Source organism: Diabrotica virgifera, chromosome 1 (genome assembly GCF_917563875.1).
Source record: "Diabrotica virgifera virgifera chromosome 1, PGI_DIABVI_V3a".
In the NCBI taxonomy this organism is placed as follows: Eukaryota; Metazoa; Arthropoda; class Insecta; order Coleoptera; family Chrysomelidae; genus Diabrotica; species Diabrotica virgifera.
Genome location: NC_065443.1, coordinates 36,022,421 through 36,050,097, shown reverse-complemented (window position 1 = coordinate 36,050,097; position 27,677 = coordinate 36,022,421). Strand labels below are relative to the sequence as shown.

At 32.7% G+C, this 27,677-nt stretch overlaps 1 protein-coding gene across 2 annotated transcripts in view; it reads right to left on the bottom strand.

Annotated features, from left to right (window-relative positions):
- The window catches only part of LOC114331384 (uncharacterized), a 217,656-nt gene that overhangs the window by 17,135 nt on the left and 172,844 nt on the right, over nt 1-27,677 (bottom strand). For both annotated transcript variants that reach the window (XM_050648227.1, XM_050648260.1), the window contains 2 exons: nt 23,299-23,488; nt 8,755-9,073 (listed from right to left, as the gene is read on the bottom strand). In XM_050648227.1, the coding sequence (XP_050504184.1) occupies nt 8,755-9,073; nt 23,299-23,488 (509 nt within the window). The remainder of the gene's footprint in view (nt 1-8,754; nt 9,074-23,298; nt 23,489-27,677) is intronic.

Here is a 27,677-nt window from a genome sequence, read left to right as displayed (position 1 = left end):
GGCTTCATCAATAATAATCTACAAGTTAGAAACTCATAGGATGTACAGGGGCGGCTTCAGTTCTAAATGTTTATAACGAAATTTGCCCCCTTATTTTCAAACCCGAAATAAGAGGTTGAAAAATGTTATATGCATTTATTTACATCAGAATATGAAAATATAAGTCTTTAAAAGGAGAGTGGATCTGGGATTAACTCTGTACGATTTTTTTTTCAAAAAGTTATAGCCTTGGACATTTGACCTCTTGGGATAAACAAATTATAATATCTAAGCAACAAGTTCACAAATCGGGCACTACAAATTTTTTTATGTTTAGTATTGAAAGATCTTCATTTTAAAGCCTTAAAAAATATATAAAAAATATTTTTACAATAAATAACGCAATTGCAAAAAACGGCCATTTTGGACCTTTCGCAGGCTGTTTTGCAATAACGTATTAATAAAATTAAACTTGCAATAGCTCAAATTGTAGGTTTTGAATTTACTACAATTTTCTATTTAAACCTTTTTCTCTAAAATGAATATCCTAAACTGCAAAATTAAAAATCTTTAAATATTGCAAATTTAACAAATGAAAATCGTCATAAATTAAAAAACGCTGAAAATTTTTGGTTACATGTTAGTATAAGTTATTCCTGGCATCGTCCTTTACAACACCTGATAGGTTTCAAAAATTCCTGAATTATATCCTGAAATCGACCCATTTTTCACCCACAGCTTGGACTATATAGGTCTGGATCCCGCGTATGAAAAAAAAATGATTAATAGCAAGCTGAAAATTTGTTAGTAGCTTAAGGTTGTCTAGTCGGGTAAACTTTGATATATGGGAACACTGGAACAGGGGCAGTTTTAATTGTGGAACAGGTTCAAAATTTGGAACGGTCAGACCACGAAAACGGCACATGTATTTTGTCCGACAGAACAGACTTAAACTCTCCGAACAGAGATTAAACTCTCATGCAAAAAATCAGACTGTTATTTATCACCAAATGGGCGTTTTAATGAAATGGAACACGTAGAATATGCCAAATGACAGGAATTATGACAGGTGATAAATAGCAGTCTGATTTTTGCATGAGAGTTTAATCTCTGTTCGGAGAGTTTAAGTCGGTTTTGTCGGACAAAATACATGTGCCGTTTTCGTGGTCTCACCGTTCCAAATTTTTAACCTGTTCCACAATTAAAACTTCCCCTGTTCCAGTGTTCCCATATATCAAAGTTTGTCCGACTAGACACCCTTAAGCTATTAACAAATTTTCAGCTTGCTATTAATCAACTTTTTTTTCATACGCGGGATCCAGACCTATTATATTTAATTCTGATGTTAACTAACTCAGGGCCGCGCCGTCCATAAGGGCTGATAGCCAGGGAGGTAGTGTCAAATTTGACCGGAGCATTTTAGCATGGCTGGTTTCTTTTTATTTAGGTAGGTTTTCCAAAGCTTATTAACAAATGATGTGTCAGCTGGCCCAAAACCGGTCATTTTAGACAAGAAAAGGTAAAATGTGAAACTTGATGGACAAACGCTACAACTTAAATGTAAAATATTTATATACGTTACTCAGAATAGTTAATAGCCGTGCTTACTTGGCACCTACCTTTCACTCAGGAGATCGGGGTTCAAATCCTGGCGCGGAAAATTCTTTTTGTTTTTTAAATTGACATTTTATTTTGAAAAATAATTATTTTTATAATACCACGTTTTTTTTTTATTTATACGAGACAATATAAAAAAATCACAATATAAAAAAATCTGTATGTCTTTTATAGAATCGCAAACTATGCATTTTTGGTCATAATATTATGATTGCTAAGTGAAAAGGGAGATATTATTTGTTATTTTTTTGGACAAACTGTTTTTTCTTAATTTTATATGTTGTAGAACCGAAAGATACAACCCAATTTGACACTAACTCCCAGGCTCACAAAAAATGAAAAAAAGATACCTATTAGCTAAATCATAAATGTTACTGCTTAGTGCTTATTACGTGAGTTTAAGCGCTACTCTGCCCTTTGAAAGACCAGCTAACATGTTTTGACACATTAAATACCAGCTGACATAAATTAAAATAATTATTGTGTAAATTGTACAATTTTTAGCTTTGCCAAAATGATACGGGATTTCCGTATTTTTCTGTCACGTTCACTTGGCCAGCTAACATTTTTTGCCATGTACCTACATAATGCAGCTGACGATTTTTTCTTCATCATCATCATCAGTAGCTCGACAACACTTTTTGGCTCCTGGCTTGTTCTAAGATTTTCCGCCATTCTGTTCTGTTCCTTGCTTTGTTCCTCCAATTGGTAATCTCAAGTGTTTTCAGACCTTCTTCCACTTGTTCCATGTAGACGCTTTTTTCTTACAATCTAAAATTCATAAATTAATGATTTTTACTTTTTAGTCTTTGCCAAACTAGTCCAAGAATATTTTTTTAGTATTAACTAGCTGACCAGGCAAACTTCGTACCGCCTTAGAACGAAATAATGTTTAAAAGTTAAATACCTAAAAATTACCAGAAAGCCAAAAAATACTCAAAAATATTGCGTCTACTTTTTCTAATAAACAATACATATTGTTTTTGTGGTGATAAATAATGATTACTTAGATTGGTCGTGTTAACTCCTTCCTGGGTTCATGTAAGTACAAAAACTTTGCTTGAGGTCATCATATGATTAAATGCATAGTTTACAATTCTATAAGGGACATACAGACAAAAATTCATTTTTATATATTATAGCGAAACAGGGAAATAATTAGATTGCTATTAAAAAATGGGGGTTGGTGATAGAAAAGTGAAAAATTAGGGTTGTATATATCTTTTGATTTTACATCACATAAAATTATGCAAAAAACAGTTTGTCTAAAAAGATAAAAAAATGTCGGGAGGGGGGTGGGGAGGCCAACCCCCTTTTTCACTTAGATTGGTCGTACTAACTCAGGAAGCTTTAGGGGTTCATGTACAACAATTTTGCTTATTAAGGTCAATCATAATATTTATGATCAAATTATGTATATATGCTATTTCATAAGTTCTATGCATAATTCTATAAAAGACATACAGATTTTTTTATATTGTCTCGTATAAATAATAAAAACGTGGTATTATAAAAATAAATATTTTTCAAAATAAAATGTCAATTTAAATAACAAAAAGAATTTTCCGCGCCAGGATTTAAACCCCGATCTCCTGAGTGAAACGTAGGAGCCAAGTAAGCAAGGCTATTAAATGTTCTGAGTAACGTATATAAATATTTGACATTTAAGCTGTAGCGTTTGTCCATCAAGTTTCACATTTTACCTTTTCTTGCCTAAAATCCCCGGTTTTGGGTCAGCTGACACATCACTTGTTAATAAGCTTTGGAACACCTACCTAAATAAAAAGAAACCAGCCATGCTAAAATGCTCCGGTCAAATTTGACACTACCTCCCTGGCTATAACGGCGTCGAACGAAAAAAGCGCCGGCAGGTGCCGAAAAAAAATTTGACAATACCGAAATTACCAGAAAGATTAATAATATTTTATTATCTTGTAAAATTTATCGTAAAAATGGTAGGTAGATATAAAAATAGCGCAGTTATAGTTATTATTACTTTTATCCCCTAAGTGTACAAACCGTTATTTCTGTCATTAAACTGAACCATTACTGCATTCACTCACGGTGAAATATTGCAAAACCTCTGAATTTTAAAAAACAGGGGAGTACATTTTTCCCTAGGGGAGTACCACCCCTTCACGTGGGGTGAAAAAAATATGCGTTCAAAATAAGTTCGGAAGTGGATAAATTGACGAATTTTAAGTAACTATAAAAGGTTGTTCTATAAAGTTTTTATATTATTTAAGTCAATATCTACTTTTCGAGTTATTTGCGAGTGAATTTTGCGAGTGATATGTTCATTTTTCAACAAAAAAAAACACGTTTTCAGACGTTTTTTTCAACAAAATTTCAAATTTTTTTTTTATTTAAAACAATTTTTTTTTTAAATAAGAACCCACTTTTTTCGAGCTACAACTCTTCCTCTACAGTAACTACCGACTCCGTGCGTGCAATTTTTTTAAAAGCAATATTTTTGCTAAGAACATTTTTTTTCAATAAAATTCACACTTTTGTGTTATTTGCGAAAAACTGTCTAAAACCGGAGTTTTTATGTTGAAAAATTAACATATTCACTCGAAAATAACTCGAAAAATATTTACTTAGTGAAAAAACTGTATATGGAACAAAAGTTGCTTAGAATTAGTCATTTTATCCACTTTCGGACTTAATTTTAACGTATATTTTTTCATCCCCGACGACGAAATATCAATTTTTTTCTTTGTTAGATATAAATTAGCTATGCGTATGCCAAATTTCATGTCAATCCAAGCGGTTCTTTAAAATATGAATCAAAAACCGTGAGCAAATGGACTATAATAATAATTATATATTTATTTGTTCTCTGATAATGTAATCGTTGTTTTTTGTAAATATTTGTATTATTCATAATAACTTATCAGTATATTACTTTCCTGCTGCTGAAAATCTAAGAGCAGAAAATAAGGGTTACCCAGAGGGCCATGCTAAGAATCACAAGGAGACAGAATACCAAATAATATCAGGCAAAGAACACAAATCAAAGACATAGTAGAACATGTAGCAAAAAAGAAATGAAGATGTGCAGGTCATGTGGCAAGAACACCGAACAACAGCTAGACTAACAGAAGATTATTGGAATATGCGACCGCGGGCGGACAATCGGATAAACAAAGCAGATATAGACCACCAACGTGCTGCAGTGACGATGTAAAGAGAACTTCCGGGAACTGGATAGCTGGTAGCTCAAGATAGGGAGACATGGAGAAACTTAAAGGAGGCCTATGTTCAGCAGTGGACGATAACGGTTATATTATGATGATGATGATACTCTCCTAACACATAAAAAATAGTTTGTAGGTATACCGTATAACGATTCACTAAGCTACAAAAAACTACTTACAGAAGAAGCATGAAAGGGGCGCCTAAAATTACTTGCCCCGGGGAACTTGAAAGCCTTGGCGCGGCCCTGAACTAACTGCAGTGTGTAGAAGTCATTCTCAAAACTTAAATTAATTAATAATTGACTTCGGTTTAGAATGGGCTAAGTGCGTTTGAATCATCTCTCTATAATGGGCATTAAACACGATATCTTAAACCAACTAGGCATATCCGATACAATCAATGAATTTTCAATCAAAAAATCTTGAAAAGTACCCGGACTTTAAGCATACATTGTACTAAGTTCATTTTTATCTAATATTTTACTGTAACAAATTACAACTGTTTTTTTTTAGTATTTAATAGTATAGATATTTTTAAAAGTAGATCAACATTTTTTTAATGGAAGGACGTAGGGCCCTCACATCAATTCTGCCCAGGGACCTCCACTGCCTTAAATCCGGCTCTGGATGGAATGGTATAATTATTGGTATTCCTCTAATTCCAATTAAGCCAAAACATCGCAAACCCTGGACTACTAAAGGTATCCGAATATCTTCCAAGAATATGCATTCTCTACTCTACATCAAGAAATTTACTACCAACGTCTCTATCACTGAATATATCACCAAGTACAGGGCAACCTATCTTAAACTTATAAAATCAGCTAAGAAAGTCTACTACCAAAACCGTCTGGGAAGCTCTAAAAGTGTTGCAAAAGTAACTTGGTCCATAATAAACGATCTTCGTAATAAAACCCATACTGCTCAAACATTTTCCCTTCCAGACCCTGAAAATCTAAATGAATACTTTGTTAATGTGAGTAAAAATATTACATCAACTATTTGCCACAAAAAGATCCCATTTCCTATCTCCCTAATTCAAGAAAGGTCTCGAATTCATTCTTTATAAAACCCGTCGATAAATCTGAAGTGATCCAAACAATCAATAGTATCAAAAGCAAATCTTCCTGTAGTACTGATGGTCTATCGATAAAATTTTTTTCTAATCTCCCAGAAAATGTGTTGGAAGTCCTCATCTCACTGATTAATGATTCTTTTGAGAAAGGCAAATTTTCAAAGTGCCTAATGATCTGTCATCATTATTCCTCTTCATAAGGGTGGTGAAATATCTAATACCTGCAAATATAGACCTATTGCACTACTACCGGTACTCTCCAAAATTATTAAGAGACTCATAAAAGCCCGACTTATGTACTTTCTCGTTGAAAACAACATTTTATCACAAAATCAGTTCGGCTTTTTAAATAATAAATGCACCACTGATGCCATGTTTTCTGTACTACATGAGGTTTATCAAGCACTGAACAATAATCTTCACACTGCCACCGTTTTTTGTGACTACGCCGAAGCTTTTGATTGTGTAAATCACAACATTTTGATAAAAAAAACTAAATTTCTACGGAATTCGAGGTATTTCTTTGAATTGGTACCAATCTTACTTGGATGATAGGAAACAACTAGTTAGAGCAAATGATACAGACTCTAGGTACCTCTAGGTACCTCAAGGATCAGTATTAAGTCCTCTACTTTTCCTTATCTTTATTAATGATATTACTAGTTTAAAAATCGATGGAAAAATTTTTCTTTTTGCTGATGATACCAGTATCACTTGGAGCAACTCAAATATTGCAACTCTTCATGCTACTATAACTTCTGATCTACTTACAATAAAAACCTGGTTTGACTCTAATTTACTCTCGTTTAACGTAGATAAATTATCTTATAAAGGAGCTCTCCAACACTTACCTCTTAATAACAGCCAGATCAGTACTGTTGATTCTGTAAAATTTCTTGGTATTTTTTAGACAGCAACCTTAAATGGTCCCTCTATATTAATTTGTTAAGGAAGAAACTATTTTCAGCTTGCTATGCTATAAGATCTGTTTCGAATGAACTCAATTTAGCATCTTCCAAAATAACATATTTTTCTTTGTTCGAGTCACATCTTCGTTATGGTCTTCCTTTTTGGGGTTCTGGTACAGCTGCCCAATTCGATGTTATTTTCAAATTACAAAAAAGAGCAATAAGATATCTGTTTGGCCTCAGAAGAACAACACATTGTAGAAGTTACTTCAAAGATCAGAGAATTTTAACCCTTCCATCTTTATATATTTTAGAAACTGTGTGCTTAATTCGTAAACATCTACATGTCTTTCCACCAAGACCTAATCATGACTACTTCACGAGAAATTCTACCTTTGACGTCTATTTACCGACCCCGTCATCTGAGTTAGTAAAGAAATCTATATTATATTCCGCAAAAAAACTTTACAACCATCTCCCTCTACAACTTAAATCTGCAGCATCTTTCCCCAAATTCCGTCAACTGACAAAAGCCTACCTAACCGAAAGACCATATTATGCAGTAGAAGATTTTCTTAATCAATAACTAAGAAATTACACTACCCTTTGCACAAGTAGTATTTTTATTGTTGTTTTTCATCTGTATTTGGGTGTCATATGCAGCAGCTTAATAGTCCTGTCGCCAGGGGGGGTACAACGGCCTCGTTAATTCAGATGGACTTACTCAAGTTTTTTTTATGTATTTTGACCCGAAGAACACGAATTTTTTGGGTAACAGTTCATCCGGATGTCGATAAGATTGTTATAGACCAAGAACTTGAGGAATCAAATAACAGCGATTTTTGGCAAAACAAAACAATATTTTGTATTTTTTGGGCCATTTTAAGTAAAAAATATTTCTACAAGTTTTTTCGTAGGATGCACAGTTTTCGAGATAAACGCGGTTGAACTTTAAAAAAATCGAAAAATTGCAATTTTTGAACCCGAATAACTTTTGATTAAAAAATAAAATAGCAAGTCTGCTTACCGCATTTGAAAGTTTAAGTCAAATTATATCGGTTTTGATTATTTGCATTGGTAAAAATTTATTTTTTTATTGTTTAACAAAGCTATAAACACGTAGGGTTTCCCGTGCTTTTCCATGCGTTTTAACGCATGTAACATAGAAATAGTCTTGATTGCACTAGTACCTATTCTACCTACTCGTTCGATTTTAAATGAGAAATCATAGAAACATCACTCACGCACTAGTTGTTTGTAGCTTTGTTTAACAATAACACAATAAATTTTTAGCAATGCAAATAATCAAAACCGACATAATTTGACTTGAACTTTCAAAGGCGCTAAGCAGAATTGCTATTTTATTTTTTAATCAAAAGTTATTCGGGTTTAAAAATTGCAGTTTTTCGATTTTTTGAAAGTTCAACCGCGTTTATCTCGAAAACTGTGCATCCTACTAAAAAACTTGTAGAAATATTTTTTGCTTAAAATGACCCAAAAAATACAAAATATTGTTTTGTTTTGCCAAAAATCGCTGTTATTTGATTCCTCAAGTTCTTGGTCTATAACAATCTTATCGACATCCGGATCAACTGTTACCCAAAAAATTCGTGTTCTACGGGTCAAAATACATAAAAAAAACTTGGGTAAGTCCATCTGAATTAACGAGGCCGTTGTACCCCCCCTGGCGACAGGACTATAACTTTTAAACTTAATTACTAGGTAGACTATGCAATTTGCAATTTATTTAAATTTTTAAATTGTGCAATTGATTAACTGTTTAACTTCATTATTATTATTATTATTTTAATTTATACTGACGATTTATGTAATTTTAGTAAATTGAATTGTTATTGTTTTGTTTCCTTGACTTTTTGTAAGCTTTGTCGATAAAATTGTACAATTTTTCATGACAATAAAGCATATTTCTATTCTATTCTATTCTATTCTATAAAATTGAAAAGATACAACTTACCGTTATTTTCTAAATGAACATACATTTTGTATATGTCATCATTAAATACATGGACCCTCTTGGGAATTTGTAAATTACTAGCAAAAAACGTTGCTAATATCTTAAACTGAGGATGTGCATTCATAACGAAAGACAGATCGCTCCATTTGACCAAATACTCTTTTTGTCGTCCGAACATGGTCTCAAATCGGATGTCACCTTGCCTAAGCAGCAACTGCAATTTAAGTATGAGATGTTGTACATCATAGATGTGGACGATGTTTCTAAATGGCAAAACGGAGTATAAAATTGGTCCTGGAACTTCGTCGAAATTTTTGTCCTAAAATTTGTTTTTTTTTTTAATAAAATATCACGTTATGTCAAGTAAGCGCAGAAGCTGTCTCTGTAGTACAGAAAAACATCAAATTTAATACTGAATATTCAGTTTTGATCTGTATGCTTATCTCAGTTCTATCGTATTAATTCAGAATTCCGGGCACATAAATCCATGTTTAAATGACTTTTGGTTATATAAAAAATTAATTTCTACCTAGTGAAGAAGTAATACACAGAATAAATAACGAGCCAGAAGTTCTACTGAATATAAAAAAGAGAAAACTTGAATACTTAGGCCACCTGATGAGGGGACAAAAGTACACATTCCTACAAAATATAATGCAAGGAAAAATCCAAGGACGAAGAAATCCAGGCCGTAGAAGAATGTCCTGGATGAGAAATTTGAGAGAGTGGTTTGGCTGTACCACTAACGAATTGTTCAAAACAGCAGTAAATAAAATTAGAATCGCCCTAATGATATCCAATCTCCGATAGGAGAGGCACTCAAAGAAGAAGTGAACCTACGTACTGGTCGATGGGAGATTAACCAACAAATGTTTCATTCGGGTCTACCCCAAAATCCCGACAGCCAAAATCCCGACAGCCACAATCCCGACAGCCAAAGTCCCGACACACCAGAATCCCGACAGGCCAAAATCCCGACAGGCCAGAATCCCGACAGGTTTGATAAGTTTCTTTTTAACATATAATTACATTTATTTCTTGTTATTTGTTTATGGCCATTTGTTTTTTATTTTTTGTTACCAAACAAAAGTATTTACCTACCGTTTAATATGAAGTAATTTTCTAAATAAAATTTCTAACATATGAATTAAATAATTTTTTTTTGTCAATATACAGTGATGAGCGTGCTAATAACCGGCAAAATAGCTCAAAAGATGAAAAACATATTAAATTGTGAGGTAAAAAGGAATAAAACTAGTAGAGTTGTTAAGTTTAGCGATAGTAGCATATAAATTGACATTATATTGATTGTTTCCCACCTTTATACGTATCTGAGGAGTATGCCAACTAAAACTGTCACTGTTACAGTGACATTTCTCAAATTCGTCGGATATAATATCTAAAAGTGGGAAATAATCAATATAATGTCAATCTATAAGTTAGTATCGCTAAATTTAACACATCCACTAAGTTCATCTCTTTTTATCTCACAACTTAATATGTTTTTCATCTTTTGCGTTATTTTGCCGGTTATTAGTGCGCTCATCACTGTATAGTTCAATAATATTATAATCAAATCCTGAATTCAAGTTTACTTTCATATAATAGTTATTTATGTACCAAGTCAGTTAAGTTACTCTTTATGGAACGAGTCTGATATTATGAGCAGAGCGAGCATAGCGAGCGAGGCGAATAACAGACGAGTTCGATAAAGAGTCTTTACTGACGTGGTGCATACAAAATTTTATCGCCAAAAATTTGATATTGTTTTTAACACTTACAATTTACAATTTAAAAACTTTTTAAGTTTTAGACGTCATAATAATTTAATGACAGTGATGACAGATAACTTTTGCAAGATGGCCGCTTTCGATTTTTAATCGATAGTTATCAATATTGAATAATTACTAAACCGGTAAAGTTTTAATTTATTTTATATTATGAATATAATTACAAAATACTATAGAATTTTCCTTTTTGACATCAATTTAATTGATAATATCGCCAATTGTGTACAATATTTTTAATAATTAAAGTAAATAAATTTTAAGTTTACTCAAATACTCGCCATTCGATTACTGCCATCGACCACTTACATTTAATCTCTGTTAATTTGATTAATCGCGGCAGGCAAAGTAAAATTCTTCTTTCAGTACAATAAAATGTTACTTTACTGCCGCAAATGAGGGCAAATAAGTACAATAATGAATGACTTTAGTGACGGTTGGCGATACTAGATATTATCAGTAGTAATTGCACAAGAGCTCTAAAATTCTATATTAATTTTAGAAATCGAGTGCAATTTGTTGCGATTATTTCATGAATAAAATTGTTCAAAACCAAAATTTTATTGTAATTTATTTATGTAAGTACAAATTAGTACAATTAACCACACAGTTGTTATAAATATAATTTGACGGTTGAAAGTCATCACTTTTATAATTTTTAAAACAATAATTATCATTAATGTCACTGAATGTCTTTTTTCGTAGCAACGAAGGGCATCTAACGTAATATACTTCACGACGGGAAATTATCAAAAATTATCAGTTTAATTTAGATTTATGTAGCTTTCTATTGGTCAGAATCCCCCATGAATGAAATAATCATGTCACTTACAACCTGGAATTTACCTAGCAGCTAGGTCTTCTGGCCAAAGTCTTTTCAGACGTCTGTCAACCAGTGGGGGGTTGAATAATTCATCTATGAGATGGTTTGGGTGATCTGCGCTGCGATTCATGTATCTTCTGGAGTGGTCAGCAATCACATCATTGATTGAGATCTGCATGAAGGGTTTGGTTTGACACATACCATGGGGCTTTAGCTAACATACGAATAGTTTTTGACTGGAATGTCTGTAGTATTTTGGTCCTGGATGGTTTGCTACAGCCCCACAGCTCGATTCCGTATGTCCACACTGGTTTGAGTACTGTTTTATAGATGGTCGGTTTGTTTTCTAATGAAAGTTGCGATCTTCTGTTGATTAGCCAGCTCATATTTTTAACTTTTAGGTCGAGGTGTCGTCGTTTGGCTGCAATATGTGATTTCCAAGTAAGTTTTTCGTCTAGATGAAGGCCCAGGTACTTTACTTCTGTTTTTATTGGTATAGGTGAATTATTTAGGTGTACTTGTGGACATCTAATTCGTCGATTTGTGAAATTTACTTGACAAGACTTGTTTGTGTTGACGTTTATTTTCCAGCATTTAAGCCAGTCTTCTAGTTCGTTGAGATGATTTTGCAATTTGTTAAATGCTAATATTTCGTTGATGTCTGATGCTAGTATGCCAGCGTCATCCACAAATATTACCATTAGTGTATTTTCGCTAATAGGAATATCAGCAGTGAATATTTGGTAAAGGAATGGGCCAAGTACACTGCCTTGAGGTACTCCGGATTTTATTTGGTGATAGTTGGATAGAGTACCTTCGTATTTAACTTGGAAGTATCTGTCGTACAAGTATGAATTAAGGAGGAGGTAGATTTGGTCAGTTAGCTGAGTTTTTATTTTAAAGAGAAGAGAGACTTATTGGTCTGTACGAACTGGCTTCAGTTAGAGGTTTACCAGGTTTAGGTGGCATTATAATTTGTGCATACTTCCATTGCACTGGAAAATAGCATAGTCTCAGGAGTCTATTAAAAATAATGATTATTAAGAAGACACCTTTTCTTGGGAGTTTTTTTTAAGATTTCGCCAGTTATAAGGTCAAATCCTGGTCCTTTATGAGGGTTAAGCAGGTTGATTTCGTTACGGACTTCGTTTGGTGAGAAGTATTTTAGTGGTAATGATAGCTGACAGGGTGCATTGAGGAAGTCTCTAATTTTCTCGTCGTTAATATCGTTGGCCTGTGGGGTCGAGGAGACGGTTCATAGATGTTCTGCAAATCTGTTGGATTTTTCTATATCTGATCGAGCCCAGGTTCCATCATTTTTCCTAATTGGTGATTTCATTACTAGCGGCTTTTTGAATTTCTTTGTGGCTTTCCAAAGAGAGTTGTCATCAAGAGAAAGGTTTCTGACATATCTTTCAAAAGATTCGTATTTGGCTGTTTGGATATCGGAATAAAATCTGTGTGTGAGCCTGTTTAGATTTGTTTTATCTATCGCGTTTCTTGGTCTTTGCGATTTGCGACGGGCTCTTCTCTCTTCTACTAGTGTTCTAATGTGGAGGGGTATACTGTACCTTTCATCAATGGGTTTTTCCTTTACAGGAGTAGCTTTCCAAGCGGCCTGTTGTATTTGTTCCGTTAAATATTTTACAGCTTCTTCAATATCGTTTTTGTGCTCGAGTCGAACGTCAAGAGATATTTTTTCATTGATTTCTTCTTTGATTGAACCCAATTAGTGTTACTGGAACATAGCCTTGGTGCAAGAGCTTTCCAAATTATATTGCTACTTAAGGTAATCAAGATGGGACTGTGGTCCGAATGTAGATCAAAACTGGGGGTGATGTCGCTGTGTATTTCAGGTATTCCCTTAGTTATAGCAAAGTCTAACAGATCAGGAATTTTGTTGTTATCAGTGGGCCAGTATGTGGGGGTACCAGTTGTTAGGTATTTCAGGTTATTATCTTGTATGATCTTTAATAGATTTCTGCCTTTTGGAGATATCAGTCTTGCTCCCCAGGTTGTATGTTTTGCATTCCAGTCCCCTGCCACTAGGAAATGTGAGCCAAGTTATTCAAAAAACTCTCTGTATTCCTCCAGATTGATGGTGTGGCGTGGTGAGCTGTAGATATAAGCTATTGTTAATGGAAAGGTGAGCGCATGTGCTTTTATGATAGTACCCTGAATTTTGTTGGGGATATATGGAGCAAGTTCGTAGTGTTTTATAGCTGTACGAATTATTACAACTGAACCAACATGGGCTGTTCCATCTGGATGGTTTGCGTAATAGACAGTGGAATTTTTATAAAAGACCTCTCAGTTGTGTGACTCTCCGATATAAGCAGGATGTCTAATTTGTACAATTTTAGAAATAGTTTAATTTCTTGCACATGGTTTGTTAGACCATTTGCGTTCCACTCTATTATTCTAAGTGAGTTAGCCATTACGACGTTCTATTTATCACTGTTGTAAGCATGCTTAGTATCATGCTGTTTTGGTTTATTAATTGTGCAAATATATTTTTAAATTCGTTGAGGAATTCTGTAAGTTTATTTGAAAGGTCTGAATTATTGTTGTTGTCTTGTGAAGAAGTATTAGTTGCTGCAATTTGAGCATATGTTACGTGTGATTGGTGTATGTGGTGAGCATTAGTGTTATTATTATTTAGGCTTGCAACTCTAGGTATAGGAATGCTGCTTGTTATATTTTTGTTTTTCGAATTTACTAGGTCTTTATATATAGCACATCCTTTATAGTTTGCTGGATGATTGCCATTACATAAGGCACATGTTGCTGGTGTATCGCGTGCTTTTTGCAGGTTTTTGTGTCATGTGATCCACCGCATTTAACTCAGGCGAATGGCCTCAGGCAGTAACTTTTTGAGTGCCCATATGTTTGACACCTTGTGCATTGTACTATTGTATTTTTTATTCTAGGTGGTTTTACTGTTATTATGCAGTGTCGTAGGACTTGCAGGTTAAATATGTTTTTTTTTTCATTTGGCTCTATATCGACAAAGAATAAAGGCAATGGTTCTTTGGTAACTCTATGTCTAACATTAATTATGTTGCGTTGGAACTTTAAAACCCTTATTATTTAATTCATGCGAGATATCTCCTGTGGGTATTGAATGGTGTAATCCTCTTATGACAACTTTATAGCTCTCTCTTGTTTCGGTTGGTAGGTAAGTGTGATGTACAATGTTTTCTTTTCTAAGGTGCTGTATGAGTGTCCTGTAGGTGTCTGAGTTTGTAGGGTTAATTTTTACTGTATTATTTGAAATGGTTCTGGTGTAATAGGTTCCTGCCGCAGTTGCAGTTGAAAGGTTTGCTATCATTGCACTATAGTCAGTAACTCTATAAATATAGATTGGTGGCGGTGAGGGATCTTTTTTGGTGATATTTGTGTTTTGTGTATTTGATAAATTGTCTGTTTGTTCATCTAGATTTTCTTTTGAGAGGGAATCAAATCTGTTTTGTGTTTGGATTTGGTTGGGAATTTCTGAAGTTGTTTGTCTTTTCACCTTTTTCTCTTATTGCCAACTTCTGCCAAGGATGTTTATTTTCGTTTTCTGTTTCGTTAAGTTCTATGACGCTATCGCTATCCGTGTAGTTATTGGTGTTTTGTGATGATGAGGGTGAGCATTGAGGGTTTGTGGATAATGTTGTGTATTTTAACTGAATAAGGTTTTGAGTGTTTTGAATATTTTGTGCAGTTGATTGACTAGGAAATTGTACTTGGTTTGGTATACCTATTTGGGTTGGAATAGGTATGTGGTTTAGGCATGACATTTGATTTGTTATCTGGTTAGATGGTGTTTGATTAAAATACAAAAATGGTACTTGCGGTTTTACTGCTGTTTGGTTTGACTGGTTCTGGTTATTTATTGTAGGGACATCCTGTATAGTATTTATTTGTTGATAAATTGGTTGGCCATTATTATTAAATCCTAATAAATTCCTAGAAGGGAACATATTTCTTTTGTTTGTTTCACTAATCACTTAGTTTTTGTTACTTTTTACTTTAACAATTTTTTGATGCTGATAGCAAGATTACTAGTTAATTAGGTAGTTTTACGATAAGGAAGTTCTCTAGCGCTTTGAATGACGGTACATGTTCACACTTCGAGAATCAGATTGCTACTATATTATAAAATGAAGTGTTTAATAAATTTTTCTTTTAAAATACATAAAAATTAGTACCCGTACTTATTAGTAAGTAATTAATTTTTCAATTTTAATACTCTATAATATGATTTGGTATTGCATTTGAAAAGGAAACAATAATTATTCAAAATGTAGTGGCCGGAATTTTTACTTATACGAGGATTGCATGTCGGGATTTTGGCCTGTCGGGATTCTGACGTGTCGGTGTTTTGGCGTGTCGGTGTTTTGGCCGTCGGGATTTTGGCTGTTGGGATTTTGGCTGTCGGGATTTTGGTAGCCACCGGTTTCATTCAAAGAGCAAAGAGGCGTCAGCCAGGGATGATTTCTATCTCCGCTGTTATTTAATATTTACTCGGATATAATTTTCAAACAGGCTTTGCAAGATAAGGACTTTTGAGTGCAAATTAGTGGTGAATTCATTAATACACTGAAGACACTGTTATCTTCTGTGATAGTCTCCAGACTCCAGGACCTTCAAGACTGGTTGAAATGCGTAAATACGACAGGAAGAGAAATAGGGCCAAAAATGAATGTTTCTAAGACAAAATGTATGATATTAAGTCGCCAAACATACGACAATGGTTCCCTAAAGATAGATTAAAAAAATTGAGAGTTGTTTACTTTAAAGATCTGGGATTCCAGACCAACTAGACCCAAAAATTATGTCTCGAAGCAGACCATTTATTACATGACATATAAATAAAAGACCAACTTCAAATTTTATAGAGACCATTCCAATCTATTTAAAAATCAAAATATTATTTTTTGACTTTCTTAGTTCATTTCTATTTCGACATTATTTAAAATAAAGTATGTAAACTTTTTGATCTATATCGATTAGGGTGGGCCGTTGAGTAATGTGTTTTTATTTTGTTTTTTTAATTACGTTTCCTGACTTCAGAAAATATGTATGATAAGATAACTTATTTAACAGTGTTTTGTTTTATTATTTATTTAATTTTTTCCACTGCCACAGAGCTATACAGTGTGTCTGCGTAACTTGGAACCATATGTGAAACTTTTTTAATATCAATTTTACGAAAAAAAAAGTTATTCTTTATAAAGTGCTCTGCATAGTCTAAAACTTAAGATGCAATCATCAGATATCAAATTTTATCAATAATATACGAGGTATGTCCAAAAATATGAATTTCGCTCAAGTGTAAAGTGTCTTTATATTTCACAATATCGAAAATTGTCATTGAAAAAAGTTGTTTGTAATTCAAAATTATGTTATAATCTGCATTTACACTCTTCTAATTGTTTCCTCAAATCACGGACACCCAACATCAGTTGTATTTATGATAGCTCCGTTATTATTAATTTTACGAAAAAAATAGTTATTTATGATATAAGTGTTAAAAGTACACGTTTAAGGCACGCATGTGAAAGTTTACAGAATGAGCGATAGCGAGTTCTGCAATTCACATGAGTGCCTTAAAAATGTTGTACTTTTTAACACGCATATCATACAATATTTTTTTCTACAAACGTAATTACAGGACAATATCTACAAAAACTTTTACTTGAACTTGACTGACATTCCATTTTTATATTTTTTTGACATTACATCAAAATTGCCTATACGGTCAATACGAACTGCAGTGCCTTAAAAATATTTTAAAGCACTAGTGCCTTAAAGTAGCATTTTTAACGCTCGTATGGAGTGCTAAAAATTGCATTTTTAACACGGTTATAGAAAAAAATTATTCTTTATAAAACGTTCTGCATAGTCTAACAACTAAGATAAAATTATACGATATTAAATTTTGTCAATTTTATACGAGGTATGTATGTCAATAAATATGAATTTCGCTGTAGTGTAAAGTACCTTTATTTTTCACAATATTGAAATTTGTTATTATAAAAAGTCGTTCAGAATTAAAAACTATGTTTAAATATGCAATTGCACCCTTCTAGTTGCAATATTGTGAACTATAAAGGTATTTTACTCTTGAGCGAAATTCATATTTTTTGACATACCTCGTATAAAATTGAAAAAAATTTATATTTTATGATTGCATCTTAGTTTTCTGCCTATTCAGACAGTTTTATAAAGATTAATTTTTTTTGGCAAAATTAATAATAACGGAGTTATCTTAATAAAAATGATGTTAGGTATCCGTGATTTGAGGAAAATTTTCAATTTTTTTTTTCAATTAGAAGAGTGTAAGTGCATATTATAACATAATTTTTAATTACAAACAACTTTTCTGAATAACAATTTTTGATATTGTCAAATATAAAGACACTTTACTCTTGAGCGAAATTCGTATTTTTTTTAATTCGTATTAAGTTTTAGACTATGCAGAGCACTTCATGAAGAATAACTTTTTTCGTAAAATTGATATTAAAAAAGTTTCTCATATGGTTCCAAGTTACGCAGTATAAGAATGAGATTTTTACGAAAAAATATAATCATCTAATATATGTCAAATTAGTTTTTTTTTAATTTATTATCATCGCCTTAGCCAAAAAAATATTTAATAAGATAACTGACATCATAGTATCTTGGTTAAGTAATTTTTTCCACTGCCACAAAGCTTGATAAAAAATAAGAATTTTCAAAAACCTATATTTTTTACTGTATATTATATGGGCTAAAGTCGATTTTGTTTTGAATACAAAAAAAGCAAACAAAAATACAGAACAGTCTAACTAAAGTATAAAACTATAACTATAAAAAACAGAATGTTAACTCTTTTAAGTAACAAACAGATCATTTCAAGAAAAGTATTCTTTTGATTCATATTTTGGCATATCTTCTCTTGATTTCGGTCTGTTCTTTATATAACCTTCTCTTTTTACTACCACATGTAGAATCTCATGCTCATGCTTCTCAAGGCTGCTTTATCCATTAGGCAATATAGGCAATTGCCTAGGGCGGCAAATTATGAAAGGGCAGCAAAAGCAAAAATACACAAAAATGGTATATGTTGAACGGCGGCTACTAGAGAATTGGCTAGGGCGGCAATTGACCTAAACGCGGTCCTGATGCTTCTGTTACTATTTTGACGGACCTCTCAACCGCTTACGTGTGATAAGGGTAGGCTGTTACATATGCCAAAAGACTGGGGATTTTTAACAACTTCCCTTCCTTCCCTACGGGAGGCTCTGTCCATAAAACTTTGTGGCAGTCGATAACTTCAAAGTAGGTATTCAATTCTGGTACTACGAGACGTCACTGATCGTTGTAACTTAACCGTCTACTCTTCAAAATTCTTTGGAATCCCAGTAGTCTTATGTGTTTACGTTCGTCAAATAACACAGCCAAAATAATATTTTCTGGACTCCAAAGTGTCCATTTCTGTGAAAGCTTTTGTAGACTAAATCCTAATTTTGGTAGTAAATAGTCGCAGAGTCTTATTCTCTTGAACCATAAATTCATGACGGTTGAGCCTTAAAACGTACATGGGCGCATACACTATCATTACAAAATTGTTTGGTTTTTATTATTTTTCTTGGTCTTAAACCATAAATTCATGACGGTTAAGCCTTAAGACGTACATGGGCGCGTACACTATCATTACAAAATTGTTTGGATTTTGTTATTTTTCCTATGGGTTTCTGGTTGCTACATATAACTGAAGGTTACTGGAAGCAGTGGTAAGCCAGCGAAAATGTAGAAAGTTGTTCTCAACAAACACCACGTTTAACTGCTTGACAAATATCGTACAGGTATTTTTGCTCTGTACTAAGATCGTCGCTGTGGAATTCGTCAATTGATGATTCTTTTTTTGAAAATGAAGCTACAAAAAAATTTCGCAAACTTACAGTCGGTTTCCAAGGGACCCGTGCAGCTGACAGACAAATCACCAATAAAGTGTTGTCTTTCCGCCCATAAAGTAAAGACCAAGAAGAAATAATGGAATAAAATCGTTCTGAACCCCAATTCTTTCCTTTTCTCTTGTTCTTCTTTTTTTATGCTAACGTATCCCTACTTTATTTTGGGTATTTCGCTACATTTTTTAAAGTAGGTCTCTAAATTAAGTTTTGTCGATTTATTATGTAGTAACGAAATACCGAAATAAAGTATACGTTATAAAACAAAATATACATGAACCCGCCACAAAAATACAGATTTTATTTTAACTTTTTTTTGAGATTATTTTTTTGAGACAAAATAAATAACCCTGACGATTCAAAAATTAGGTAATAAAAAGATATGAAGATCTACGTTTGCAAAAATTATTTTTTTAAATTTATTTCACCGCCATAATGACTTTTTATATTAAACAAATATAGCGCCTTTGTGACAGTGGAGAAACATATTTTTAGCTACTCATTTTGGGCTTAAAATATGTGTTTTAGTACAACGCAACTTTTTTGACCTCAGGTGTTGTTATTTTACAGAAAAAAATTTTTCGGCCCACAATATTATATTTTCTACAAAAGTTCAGCCAGTAAACCAGTAGGTATTTGCGGTTGAATAATTGCAAGCAATCGCAAAAAAGTTAAGTTTCTGAGTTTTATTTAACCATTTAAGTTAGAGCTGTAAGTAGTCTCGCCAAAACAGATGTGCATTAGTAACTAACTTCAATTACTTAAAAAAAATTTGCTTCACTATGTTTTATTCATTTTTAAGAATTATGTTTATATGTGATTGAGCTAATATTATTGGCGTAACGAAAATTATGTTTTTAATTAACTAAATATTTGATGTTTCGATTTCCACTCCGGAAATCGTTCTCTATCCGGAATCGTTCTCTAGGGGCCGGCGTAGCCGAGTGGTAGTGTGCTAGGCTAGCGTGCCGGTGGTCCGGAGTTCAAATCCTACCGCCGGCAAGAACAACTAGACATTTTTAAAAATGTTTATAGGCCCCAGGTCGACTCAGCCTGAATAAAATGAGTACCTTGGGTAAAACCAGGGGTAATAATAGGCGGTTGAAGCGTAGCACTGGCCCTGTTACCTTCCTTGTATACCGTAGGCCCTAGATATAGCAGACTACCCTGCTATACTCCCAAAGCCACGTGAGCGGTATAAAACGGGAGACTATTATTATAAATCGTTCTCTTCTTCTTCTTCTTCTTCTTCTTCTTTTTGTATAGACATGACTCTGTCTATTTTATCAATATGCCTCTAGTAAGTTGTCGTTCCGTCGTTTTCGTGGTCTTCCTACTGATCGTCTTCCTATTAAGGAACCAGCTTATGTGGTCATTCCATTTTATTCTTCTGTTTCTTACCCAGTTATTAATGTTATCCACCTTGCATCTCCATCGTATATCTGTACTTCTAGCTCTGTCCCACAGAGTTTTACCATCGATTTTTCGAAGGGTTTTCATCTCCGCTGTTTCGAGCAATTTTTTTGTCCTCTCTGTGTCGGGTCGTGTTTCTGCCGCGTATATGTCTATGTCATTATTGGTCTGATGGCTGTTTTGTAAATTCTGCCTTTCATTTCTTTTCCGATATTTTTATTTCTCCATATTATGTCATTCAGGCAACCTGCGGCTGTTTGCTCTATTCACTTAATCTTCCACTTCTGTATCGAGCCTTCCGTAGCTAGATAGTGTGGCGCCAAGGTATTTAAACTCCATCACTTCTTCTATTATCTGACCTTCCAGTTCCAATTTACATCTTATTGGATCTGCTGTTATAACCATGCATTTTGTTTTTTTTTGGGAAATTAACATGTTAAATTTTCTGGCGGTTATGTTAAATTGGTGCAGCATACGTTGTAAATCATCTTTCACAAAAAAAGGAAATCGTTCTCAAAAAGATTATTCTAAAAATTCTGGGAAGATTTTATAGCCTATATTTGTTAAATATAGTCTATAAACCTATTTGTTATTAATTTAAATCGAGGATAGGTACTGACATGACGGACCGCAGACGTTCGGATCCGATAAGCATCTCTTTGTAAAGACAAGGAAGTCGACTTTACTAAGTAACAAGACATTTACTCAACACATACACTACACTATATTATGTAATCTTGATTTCTAAGTCAACTGTACCATGCCCATGACCTTAGTTATCGAGAAATTTTTAAGCTAAATAAAAAAATAATAAATAAATCTATGTCAAAAAATCTTCCCAGGATATTTACAATAATCTGTTTTGAGAACGATTTTTGGAGTGGGTAATCGAAACGTCAAAAATTCATTATCTCGAGAAGGGGCGAATTTGGAGAGAAATCCCGAGACAGGTCGATTTTTATTTTTAAATTATGACTTTTGGTATATATATATCATACTAGTGACGTCATCCATCTGTGCGTGATGACGTAATCGATGATTTTCTATAATAAGAGCAGGGGTTGTGTGATAGCTCATTTGAAAGGTTATTTTAATTCTCTATTCAGTAATGTAAACGTTAATATAATTATTTGTACAGGATGTCCAAAAAAATGTTTGGAATTAAATTAATGGTGACGAAAACCAGAATGTGTGTAATTCATTTATTTCAAAATATATTTTAGTGCTGTCAGAAAACAGAAAGAAATGTTTATTTGAAAAATAAACATTGTTTTTCGCTTAAATTCAATGTTAAAACTGCCAACCACCTGTTTCTTTAGTAGTTTGAACATTAAATTTGAGCGAAAAGCAATGTTTATTTATTTAGTATTACCTGTTTTTCTGACAACAGTAAAATGTATTTTGAATTAAACAAAAAGCTTACATTCTTCTTTTTGTGTAAATTAATTTAATAATTTTTTTTGTACACTCTGTATAAATAATTATGTTGATGTTTATATTACTGAATTGAGAATGAAATAACCTTTCAAATCAGCTATCACACGACCCCTACTCTCATTTAAAAAATCATCGATTACGTCATTACGTATAGATGGATGACGTCACTAGTATGATATATATGCCAAAGAGTTATAATTTAAAAATAAAAATCGACCTGTCTCAGGATTTTTCTCCAAATTCGCCCATTCTCGAGATAATGAATTTATTCCAACTCAAACGTCCTCACTGTATATGTATAGATGTACAGTACTAGTCAAAAGTCCGTACCCCCCCTCGTATCTTTTGAACGGTTACACCTATAATAGTGAAATTTGGAGGGAGGAAATAAACGGACGTAAGCTTCTTAACTAGTCATGGCAGGTGACGTAATAGTGACAGATGACGTTACAGAGCCACTGAGACCGATAATTTTAAATGGGACCTTATAGCAAGTGATACCTCGTTTGAAAGGTATTCAAAATACCTATTCAGTCATACTATTTTTTTGGGTTTTAGTTGATTTTGATTTTGGTGAATAAATTAAATAAATATAATATTGTAGTTTCGCATTTAATTAATAAAAATTCAGATGTCCGCCTATGGATTTTTTGTCAAAAAAGTTGACGTTTTTCAATTCTCTAGTACTTTTTACGTCAACGTCAACCTTTTTGACTAGTAATCATAAACGGAATTTTGAATTTTTATTAATTAAATGCGAAACTACAATTTTATATTTATTTCATTTATTCATCAAAATTAGCTTAAACTCAAACAAAATTAGTATGACTGAATATGTATTTTCAATACCTTTCAAACGAGGTATCACTTGCCAAAAGGTCCCATTTAAAATTATCTGTCACAGTGGCGCTGTAAAGTCATCTGTCATAATTACGTCACCTGTCTTGAGTATTTCCTCCCTCCAAATTTTACTATTATAGGTATAACCGTTCCAAAGATACGAGGGGGGTATGGACTTTTGACTAGCACTGTATATAAACATACTTAATACTTAAATGAAACATGCCACAATGTTTCTTTTCCTTGCATGTTATTTGGATTAAAAGTAGGTAATAGGTATAAAAATATTAGGTATACTTACCGGATGAAACCGTTGAAATACTTCCTTAAAAAGTGGAAAAGGTGGCGAAATAGAGCCAATAACATACACTCCCAATTTGTAGAGGTCTCTAATGTAACCTTCAATACAATTTGCAATGGTTTGACTTTGATCTTCCTCGGAATAAACTAAAAGACCACCTATTGGTTGGAAGAGATCATCCATAATAAATCTAAAATGATATTTTTAATTTAGCTTTTAGGTTAAATTCATGGGTTTTTTGCTTTCAACTTTCATGATAGTTGAACCCGACAACTGAATATGTAGATATAGGTATCGTGATATTATGAAACTGTTATCTTGTGACATGTTCAAGTTAAATATTATAATTACATGTGATTAAATCACAATGTATTGTACCGAATAATAACATATCAAAAAAGCAAACCCTCTGGTTTATAGAGGAAGTGACGAAAAGAAGAAAGGCTTTTGATAATACAGAAAAGAAGAAAGGCTTTTGAATCAGAAACGAAACGAATCGGCGGGTGTATTTTCCTCACCAAAATATTTTTTTACCTGCGTTTGGAAGGGTATTTCATAATCCCACAGGTATTTTCCTCACCAAAACCGAAATGGTTCTTTCAGGTAGATCGTAAATGGCATTCAAGGGAATTATTTTTATCTACTATAAAATTACAGTAGGTAGGTAACTATAATAATAATTAATTAGTTATTTATAGTATTTTATTTTTAGTCACAATTGGAATTTTGACAAAAATGGTATGTTTAATAGAAAGTAATCGCGGTAAACCTTTACTGGTATGTATTTGAAAATTTTGTTTTTTATAAAGTGAAAGTTTTAAAAAGTGAAGAAGTGTTCTGGAGGTGTAATAAAACAACTTGTAGGGCGAAATTTTTTACTATTGGTGCAAATTTTACAATATCTCGAAGTATCCTACAACATAGATAATCATGAACCAGATCGTCAGAGATATATCCGAAAATTGTTTCTAACTCTTGTAAACGTAAATCCGAAGAGAATCTAACTGAAAAACCAGTAAAAATTATACGTCAAGAGCTGGCAGCTAATTTGCCTAAAATAAATACTATAGGAAAGGCTGCAAATATGGGCTGGTCTTGTAATATGGGCTAGGTGGGTTTCACAGCTATTCGTTGCAGATCTCTACATTTTGACTATTGCAAACGGTATTTGACGAAGTTAAACTATCACCGTAGCGATGTCGCCACTGTGGTAGATATTTCCCAGTTTATAATAATTGTTTGTCGGTTGGTGCGAGTGTCAAAACTTTTTCGGGTAAGTTGATAAATTCCAGTATTTAAAAATAAACACGAATTTCAAAAAAACGTCTGTGTCACGTTGAAGCTCTATTATTAGTCTTTGATATATGCTAATGAGTTTTCTTCAAATTGTCTGCTTTTAGACATAACTTCTTTTGTTGTGCAAAGCAAGCGTGTTTACAATATGGGCTATGCCTCTGTTTTCATTATGGGCTAGTGGCCCATATTTAGAACAATGTAGCAATGTAGGCAAAACTAAGTAGGAAAAGGCAAAGAAAAAGAAAAGAAAAAGAAAAAAGGAAAACGTAAGCAGGTTAACAAAGTCAGAAAGAACCAAAAAAAGAAATCGGGTTCTAGTAGCGAGGATGAGGAGGAATATGTGCCTGCAGATGATGAGAGTGATTACAATGAGTTTCCTTCTACACAGCCTCCACAAGACGCAGCTGACGTAACGTGTATGTTTTGCGAAGCCCTTTTTTCAGAGTATAATCTTTGTGAAAAATGGGTCAAGTGCTTCTGTGCCATTTGTGGGCACATAACGAGTGCGCTGGGGCCGAAAAAGGAGAATATGTGTGTGACGTTTGCAAATAGTTTTAGCATATGGGTTATTTGATGTATTTTTTATATTTTAGATATTAAAATATATTTGTCACGCATTTATCTCACTTCACACAAATTTATGACACATTCTCGGGGTAGCCCATATTTAGGATCATTATTCAAACGGCGCAAAAGTACAATTTTTCATTATTTGTACATTTAAAACACTTGTATATTTTTAAATCAATTTGGACTTTGGGCAGGTTATAAATAACTAAATGTAGGTATTCTTACATACCTTTGGAAATAAAATAGAATCTTTATTCTTTTTTTACAAAGAAAAACAAAATGGGTAGCCCATATTTGCATCCTTTCCTCTACGATTGATGTCAGTTACATAAGAATTATATATATAATGATCGACGAAAAATGATGCCTAGTCGACTTCCTTCCAATATTAATGAGGTTTAAGAATTTGTGAAGAGCTCTGCTCAAAAAAAAACCAAGGGGAAAATTTTCTCTTTATAAACTGTGTCAAAAGTAAGATAATTGTATTTAGTTGTGAAACAAATATAAGACTTTTAGCCACATTGAATTTTATACACAGAGGGGAAAAATTATGGAATAAATTCATTTTCTCTAAAATGGATGATTTTGGAAAAAATTCCGAAACGGGTCGATTTTTATTTTTAAATTAAAATTTTGTGGCATATATTTCATACTAGTCACATTTTGGTAGCTCATTTGAAAGGTTGTTTAATTCTCTATTCAATAATATAAACATTAACATCATTATTTTTACAGGGTAACTAAAAAAATAATTTTTGAATTAAATTAATTGACGCAGAAAGAAGAATGTAGGTATGTAATTTATTTAAATCAAAATGCATTGTACTGCTAAATGCATTGTATCAGAGTAGAGAGTAGAAAAAATGTTTATTTTACAAATAAATATTTCTTTTCACTTATATTAAAACTCAAACAACCTTTCACCTACCTCTTGGCAGTTTGAACATTTCATTTAAGCGAAAAGCAATGTTTATTTGCCAAATAAACATTTTTTTCTATTATCTGGCAGCAATGGAATTTATTTTGAGTCAAATAAACATTCTTCTTTTTGCGTCAATTAATTTATTCAAAGAATTATTTTTTGGCCACCCTGTACAAATAATTATGTAAATGTTTATATTACTGAATACAGAATTAAATACCCTTTTAAATGAGCTACCATACGACCTCTATTCCCATTTTAAAAAATCATCGACTACGTAATCGTGATCACGTTCAGATCGATGACGTCACTAGTATGAAATATAGGCCAAAAAATTGTAATTTAAAAATAAAAATCGATCTGTTTCCGGATTTGTCTCCAAAATCGTCCATTTTAGAGAAACTGAATTTATCCATAATTTTGCCCCTCTCGTATGTATGTATGGCACATTTCTTACTGTACCACATATTATTTGCAATTATTTACTAGTCGTGGGCCAATTAATGGGCATTATATTTCTTTATTATGCTGTTTACTGCCAAACAAAAAAACAAAAACTTACAACAATTTTTTTATTTGTTAAAATCAGAAATTTTTAAAGCTCTCAAAATTGAGTTTAATCCTAGTAAAATTTTTGTAGATTTTGAAAAGGCTATTCATAATGCAATCATTCAAATGTGTCCGAACACTGAAATACATGGTTGTAGATTTCACCTACACCAAGCTTGGTATAGAAAAATTCAGTCTCTCGATTTAACATCAGAATATACAAAAATGATTCTGAAGTATGTAAGTGGCTCAAACAGACTTTTGGCCTTCCATATTGTATATAAAACCAGAAGACGAATCAGATTGTTTTGTGTTTGATTTAATGTCATGCAAACCAGAAAATGAAATTTTAGATAGATATGTTGATTATTTAGTTGAAACTTATATAGACGAAAATACCACATTCTCCCCATATTTGTGGACAGAGGCAAATTCTTCTGTTATTCGTACTACGAATGCTTACGAATCTTTTCATTCGCATTTTAATTCATCGTTTTATAATACGCATCCATCCATATGATATATCTTCTTACAATAAATTAAAGAATTTTAGATATATACGTATGTTAAAATTTAAAGTTTACATATTGCACAACCTATCAAAGATAAAGAAGTTAAACTGAAATTGAAAAATAAATGTATTAAAGATATCAATCTAATCAAATGAAATAGATTTTGTAAAGTGTGTCTCTTAGTATAATAGTAAATATTAAATAATAATTTATACATTTTGAATATTATCTATATTATAAACTATTATTACATATAATGTAAGGAATTAAAATGTCTTTAATTCGGGTTTCGGATGCTTCCATAATAATCATTCTATATATATTTACATCTACATTACATCTATATTTTTATTTTATTACCTGATTGAGTTGGTGAGGAAAATACCTACCGGATTAATAGAAACCCTTAAATTTGGTGAGGAAAATACCTGTCGGATTATATGGTTTTACTGGTTGGTGAGGAATTTACCTCCGCCCAAACAAATACTTTAATCAGACAAATAAAAAGGGAACAGTGGCAGAGCTTCTCA